The following is a 7,813-nucleotide window of genomic DNA, read 5'->3' on the forward strand; positions in this document are numbered from 1 at the left end:
CACAGTGCACGCTTAAACTTGTGGTGAAAAGAAGTTGTGAGGGAACTTGAAAGTTTATTACAAAGAAGATATCAGCTGGTCTAAAGTTTTGAAACGCATCAGCCCCTTCATTCCATCTGATACAAGAATGAATATGTACAATGCATTAGTAATGCCTTACTTCAATTATTGTAGTACGGTCTGGGGAAATATTGGATAGGACTACCAGCTAAAATCCAAATATTACCAAACAGGGCTGCCAGAATAATTACCTTTTCTGATTACGAGATACGTTCAAATGTGCTTTTGGATGAGCTTGGTTGGGAAAGACTTGAAATTTCTAGGTCGAAACAACTTACTGTGTGCATGTACGAGGTGCATCATAATTTTCCCCAAATGTTCATGTCTATAACCTTAGAAACGCAGAAATTAACTTTCATTTCCCTAAACCTCGAACAGAGTTTGGAAAAGGGAGAAGATACGAAGATACAAAGATTTAAATAATGAACATTGCCTCAGACATAATTTTTTCGTGCTTCGTCCATGCTGGCCATCAAATTCTTTCAGTTCTGAAAAGACACCGTATTTCAATACGAACGGCATAAATTACGTTAAACTAGACGCTCCGTACACTGGGCTGCCTGTGGTACGTGCAGCGTTCCAGGCTTTTAGTTTCAAGTCGGGGGTCATTAAGACCATTTAAGGGGTCACCCAGAAGTGATACCAGCAGAGGCCCTTTGGCTTACACGTTCATACGACGAAACAGATCCTTTTCTGAGGTTAAAAACCTGGCTACCGGCCTATTAATTAATCATTTGTCAGAAAGAAGAAATTCCTGTCATCTTTAGAAAAAATAGACACGCATTGCTTACGTGTGGTAGTGAAGTAACACAGCGATTTATTCCATATTGTCAACTGAGCTGCGTGTTGTCTTCCAAGGAGATACAAGTTGTCTTTGCTCTGACAGTGCACAATATTGTTTTGGTATTGTATATCATTGTAGTGCCATGGTAGAAGTCTTGGGTAAATATCCCCATGAGAAGACATGTGGTTACTAGCAAAATACTGAACCTAGAAAGATTGAAGAAAATAAAAGGGAATCGAGAAACATTGGCTTCTGGGCTGACATGTTGATCATTTCATATTGGAGTGCCATATAAATGATTCATGTGTTTTAACTCCCAGTTGTTTTTGTTCTACTACCCTATCTATTCTGGTATTGTTAACTTTAACTGAGAAATTCTTATTTATATGAGACAACTTGCCTTGGCTCCCAATCAGCATAAATTTAGTTTTCTTGACATTCAAAGTTAGTTTAATTTGTTGGCAGCAAACCATAATTGGATTTGATTCATATCATACACTTTTTTTTTTTATAAGAATGTTGTTTTTCCGGCCTAAGGTGAATATTTTTATTTTTCTGCCGATTTTCGGCTGAAAATATTCTTGTATTATTCTTAAATTATAGCTTATGACATTTTCCTTTTAGAATTTATTGGGAGTATCAATTACAAGTGTTTGATATCTAGATCTGTATCGCGTTACACGTGCTACATTTGTCATAATACTTTTTTGCGGTTTAGTTTATGTCTTTTGTGCTGAATACTATACATATGTATTACATGTACCGTTCATCGAACTGTCATTAGCGTTGAACATTTTGTCATAGCTAGTGCAGGTTTTTTCGTTCGCTCAGAGAAAGGAATAATTTTATACGGTTAAGTTAAAAACATAAAATTGTCACCTGTATTGTATTTACAGATGTTTCAACACACAAAATTACATATATCCTTCTCAAAATCTTAGCCTCGGCTTTATTCTTAAAATTTCGCAAATTGCAGCCTTGATATTCTTATAAAATATATTCTTATACAAAAAAAAAAAAGAGAGTAGTTCCGTCATTCTTTGTTCGAGAACAAGACGGTCTTCGGCTGATAAGGTAAGTGCGGTATCATCACCATACATTCTGGGTTTTGAGAAAAGATTGCAGGCGGGAAGATCATTGATGTAAAAAATAAATAACCAAGGTCCCAGAATGGATCCCTGTGGGATACCACAGGGTACATTGCAAAAGTCAGAGAGAACTCCAATAAGTTGTTGTTTTCTTTCATTTAGATATGACCGGCACTGAACCAATTAAGAGAGTGAGAGCTGACCCCATAAAGTGAGAGTAAGGAATACCTAAAAACTTTAAGCATTTGAATCTATGGCCAGTTATGTCTCAAGCCAGCTGGGAGTTGGTCATGTTGTGTCTTCATATCTACATCCTCTACGGGATCGTGAACTCACAATGCCCTGCTCCAAGTTTTCTTGAGGGCTCAAGTTGGCTTGAAGTCGCTGTGGAAAGCCGGTCACGGTTCCCAGTTTCTCTTAAATGGCCACCGACAACCAGTGTCCTTTGCGCGCCTTTGTTGTTGTTATTATCCGGGCAATCGAATCGGCCGGTTCGCTTCAGAAACATCCCGTGAAGAAGAACTTCTGCGAATTCGCTGTTCGATTTGTTTTTTAATCCAAACGCCTTCCTCCTTTCGTTCCATAATCTTAAGGTTGAAGTAGTGAGCCAAATAACATGGCGCTTTTCCTTCCTCGGCGGACGACCTTTCTTCACAGTTTTCATTTCGCTTTTAACACGAACACAACACCCAAATAACGCCAAAAATACAATATTTAAACATTAAGGAGAATATTAACAAAGTTTGAAGCTACTGGGCATCCAAAACACGACGATGTGAGGCGATGGAATTTGACTTTTCAAGAAATACTAGTTTCTGTATTACAGAAAATGGCGCCGATAGCTTGCACGCCCGCAAAGACTTGTGGTTGTCGGTGGCCCTTTAAAATAAAATCGAGAACTTTTCACGGCAGTAAAACAGCCTCTCGTTTTTTACAATTGGTCCATCGGTTTTTTGCAAAAGTCATTGCATGGTATGCGGTTTTCGGTGGTTTTTCCTGTCTCGTGTAAGGTTGACGTTCTGCTGCTTCTGCAATCCTTTGTGTCAGCCGCGTGCACATTCTACAACTCCCATTTATCGAGTTCGGTATACTACTACCAATGAAGTATAGGTCGATTACTAAGGCTGCTTTCGGACAACTTTCCCGATGTCGGGCAACGTTTTCTCTGTCAACTTATCAACTTATTTTATTTAAGACAATAACTCTAAAGTAAAACAAAGGAAACGGCCGTTTTAACCTTTTGGAAGTGGTTTGTTCTGCTTTTTCGTCGCATGTTGTGCAGGTCTACGTTCAATGTGCACGTTGTGCACTTAGTCTAAGTCTTGTAGAGATTTTTTGGAGATGGCATGGCATAAGGAACATGCTGGCATGCTCTAAACATGCCCAAACAATCACAGAGTACTTCAGATATGACTGATTTTAGTTGTTTTAAAGTTACAGCTCGATAGTCAGGAACAGTGAAAAATGGTTCTTTGTTTGGGTAATTGGCCTCTTTTTGCTGTAAATATACTAGAACCAACAGTGAAATTTTGGAACAATTTTTGAGCGACCTTCTGGAAAATTTCGAGCAACCGTTTATGAAAAATTTGGAGCATCTTGTGGAGAACCTTAATCGACGATAACGCCGGTTTTAACTGAACCAGTCTGATAGTTTTCCGTGCGGTTTTCGGTTTGATCACAATGTACAACGTTTTTTTCGGTTTTGAGTGAGTTTTTTTGGGAGGGTTTTCGGTTTGTTAAACATCCCATGCCCCCTCTAAAATCCATCATTTCAAAACAAAACTAGATAGCAACGTTGGGATTCGATTCTAAGATAGGATTTGAACTCACCACGCTAAATCTTTTAGCTTGGAGGGTCATGATGGATTCAGATCACATCTAGGACTCAGATTTTTCAGAGTTCCAGTTTGTCATCATAGATTCGATATCAAATCGTACGATACCGTTTTTTACTTTACGGGAAAATGTAACTGGTATGAAGTGAAGTGAAGTCCGCGCCACATGTCCGCTAGGCGGTGTAATAGGCCTGCAAAGCGTGTTTCGGATAACTGTTAATTGGGACCGGTTTCCACTAGCGACGTTTTACGCAGACTCAGTATTGCTTCAATTGTTTAGAATTTTCTGTTAAAACAAGTACACTGATGACACTGTAGCAGTCGTTGTTGCTTAAATCCCCCAGTGCGTCTCTGTATCCTACAAATACTCTCTCCCTTATATTTCGGAACGCCGGACCGAGTTCGCTGCAGAAGCTCCTTTCCCTTCACTTTATTGCGAAAACAACCGCACTTTGTCGCACCTTAGTCACAGATGAATGCACTCCAATACCGTGTGAGGAATCTTTTATATGTTAAGAATAGAAGGAAATATCACGCACCAAAGTCGTAACTCTCATCTCATACTTAAATTGGACAGAAAAGTGCCCTAAAATCAGTCTCCGAAGACAAACGAAAAATTCCTCACAGGGTATTTAGGGTAGTACAATTATCTATTAGAAATGAAAGTTTGGAAGCGGTTTATTAAAACCAGTCGGGACCCGTCAGGTCCGAGAAGTTGTAATTTTGGGGTCAAAATAAAGCCCTAGAAAATCGAGCTTGAAGATTTCGCTTGCAGTTTACGGTCTGCTGAATAAGTCCGCCCCCTACTTGAAAGCCAATTATGCTGAGCCAATCAGCGTTTGGACACATGCTAAGCTGTCAATGACACCCAATGATTTCACGTGTGATTGACGTGATACGAAAATTTCGCGAGCAGATTATGGCGGGAAAGAAAGGAAAGCCCACTGATTCAAGATTTGCACAAACAAGAAATTTGAGCGAGACACCCACATTTACCTTAACAGCTGAAGAGCGACGATAGTGTTATTCACTTTTGGTCAGATCATATCAAATTCGTAAATCTTGAAATATTTGGAATTTAAGGGCATTGAGGCAAGTTTATGCCCAAATTCAGAACTTTGTGCTTAGTGACCTGGCCTTTCATTTAAGATGGAAATAGCACAATCACGTGACCTTTGGAGAACAATATGGTTTATTTGTGGCCCAAGTAGCATCATTTGCGCCCGAGCGGAGCACAAAGGGACACAAATAAACAAAATGCCCGAAAAAAGTCATGTGACTGTCATTACTGGCTGTATTATGAATACAAAAGGTCAGAGTTTTTCTCTGTCCTTGTGTGGGCCCATTTCCATTAGTAGGGCTAATGCTCACATGGTTCATATGGGGTTGAAAACTAGCACTTCACATTACACTCTAATTTAAGTCTGTTAACATTGTCAGTGCAGTAAGCAAACCGCATTGCTATTTTTTCATTTTTCATTCGTGTAAGGTCGCATTTCACCACTCTGAAGTCGGTCCAAAATTGCATGAGAGAGCCCCTTTAACACAACGGTATTACAGCGGTTATCAGTCACACACGCTCCTCAACGACATTTTTTCATATTTCGAAAGTAAAATTTAGGTGGACGTCAATCAAATGTTTCCATGACAATAGTGCTGTTCTCGTGGCGGCAGTTGAATTCGTCATGGAAACATTTGACCGACGTCCACCTAAATTTTACTTTCGAAATATGAAAAAATGTCGTTGAGAGACATGTGTGCCTGATAAACGCTATAAAGAAGCCTTCAACCATTTTGTTGTTGTTACAATTTCACCTTATTCCCAACCTTTTTCCCACTCAAATTGGGAATGCAACATCATTCCGTCTTGCGAAGCAAAAGTGTCAATGATGGTATTTTTCACTTGGACATCTTCACTTCATTTTGCAGGTTATGATAGTAGGCTTGCGCAGATTTTCACAAAAAAGGAGTTAAATCACATTGTAACATCCAAATTAGGATTTGTGCTTCAGTACGAGTTCAGTACGAATGGCCTACATGTTGTGTGAAGTCAACATTTAGCGTGAGTCTCCTTAGGAAGATCCAAAAAAAGATCATTGGCCGTATTTATACTAGAGGACGTCTAAGACATCTTAGACGACTAGTATAAATACGGGAAATAAGGTGGACGCATTAAACGTCAGACGAATTAAACGTCTTAAGTTAAGTGCGTCAAAACGACGCACTTAACAAACGTCTTAGTCGTCTCAGATGTCTAAGCCGTCTAGTATAATTAAGACGAGACGCACTAAACTGGGACGCACTTAGCAATGAAGTGCACACAGTCTCTTTGGTGATTAAATCTCAGTGTCTTGAAGAAAATTGTGAATTTGATTTTTAGCCGTCGAAGTTAAGTGCGTCCCGTATTTATATTAGTCGCACTTACGGCCAGATGTTTAATACGTCCTCTAGTGTAAATACGGCCATTGATCCAAGACTACTTGGATCGTGGTGCATCAAAGAAACCGAAAATTCCTTCCCCGCGGTAGGTTCATTGGTTCCTTTGATTCACCATGATCCAAGTGATCTTGGATCAATGATCCTTTTTTGGATCATCCTGGCAAGGAAATGCACCCTTGGTAAACGTAAAAGAAATTCAATTTTGTAAAAGCCCAGTTGTTCCAAGGGTGGATATCGCTATTCCTTGGATCATTCACTATCTACTGGACAACTCAATAATTCAGTTTGCTAGTGTTTATCCGTTGGATAGCACTATCTATCGTTTGAACAACTGGGCCAGAGCGTGCAAAAACTCGAAAACAGGAAATTTCCCTGAACAAAATGAGAGGAAAATAGGAAATTTTCTGGAAAAAAAGAAAAAAAAAAAAAGAAAAGAAAATGGAATATCCTACATAAGGCCTCAATCATAACACAGGAAGCCCTAGAGACCTGGAAAGCTTCCAGGGTGCACTGTTAATTCTAAAAGGGCATGACTTGAAAGACCAATATTTTAGTTTACATAAAACGTCTGAGTAAAAATGTTGGTGAGAAACGCAAACTGGGCAAGAACTGGAAGAAACTCACAGCCGTGAGGTAATGAAATGGTTCAAGTGTACTTGAATCAGAATTGTTTTACTACCATTAAATTTTGCATTTTGCAACAATGGACAAAAACAGTAGGAAAAGGAAGGAATTTTACACCCTGCAAAGTGCAAACAATACATGTACATTATAAAGCGACTTATCCTTGACTCATGCTTGATGGGTTTTTGATCTGTCAGACCAACGAGGTCCCTCGTGTCAAAAAAATGAATAAAATGCACTAATACTGAAATACTGAGCGGACATAACATCAGAACCCTTCCACAGTATGCCAATCAGATACACTCCTTAAAGCTTGGTATGGATGCCAGGTTTCACAGCCACAACAAATTAATACTCACTGGTAACCAACAAAAATACACCCGTGGCATATGTTTAAAATAATACCTTACTTAAACACAGCTTGTTCAATTCTTGCAAGTCTTCTCACCAATTTTACTTTTGTCAAGATTTCAAATGACAGGCCACCCCTTTGCTAAAGATAACACTTTTCTAATAATTATTTTTTGTGAATACTATCTTGATCCATCAATACTTGATAAGATGCTATTCTTGATAAGATAATACAAGACATTTCTTTCTTGCATGTCATTCAATCTTGCAGCTGGTAAATACTACCAAGTCTTTCAATAGTAATTACTTGTAAATCAATCAAATCCATAATGATTCTGACTCATGACAGCCCAAACAGGTCTATTGTGCACACAAAGTTAAAGATACTACCCCCAACGTATTCCAACTGCCAGTGCATGTCCATTCAAATACAATGAACGAGTCCATCCACAATTTGTGACATTTTTCATTACAGGGAGAATAACAACGAGGCAGTGGCTTTAGGATGCCATTGCTCCTGGCAACGGGGATGCAATTGGAATGTCAAATAAATCACAAACGCCTTCTGAGTCATCCAGGTTGAAGTAGTAATCATGCTCCCCAGGAGGAGGTGACAACCTCAGAAGAGGTGC

At 39.2% G+C, this 7,813-nt stretch overlaps 1 protein-coding gene across 2 annotated transcripts in view; it reads right to left on the reverse strand.

Moving 5' to 3' along the window:
- Nucleotides 1–6,840: 6,840 nt before the first annotated feature.
- The window catches only part of LOC137990567 (transcription factor E2F5-like), a 15,994-nt gene continuing 15,021 nt past the window's right edge, over nt 6,841–7,813 (reverse strand). Inside the window, exon 7 of one of the 2 annotated variants that reach the window (XM_068835710.1) lies at nt 6,841–7,813. This exon is cut by the window's right edge and continues 5 nt beyond it. In XM_068835710.1, the coding sequence (XP_068691811.1) occupies nt 7,682–7,813 (132 nt within the window). In that variant the 3' untranslated portion in view covers nt 6,841–7,681. The other variant, XM_068835715.1, reaches the window with a different exon arrangement.

This window comes from Montipora foliosa, chromosome 1 (genome assembly GCF_036669935.1).
Source record: "Montipora foliosa isolate CH-2021 chromosome 1, ASM3666993v2, whole genome shotgun sequence".
Classification (NCBI taxonomy): Eukaryota; Metazoa; Cnidaria; class Anthozoa; order Scleractinia; family Acroporidae; genus Montipora; species Montipora foliosa.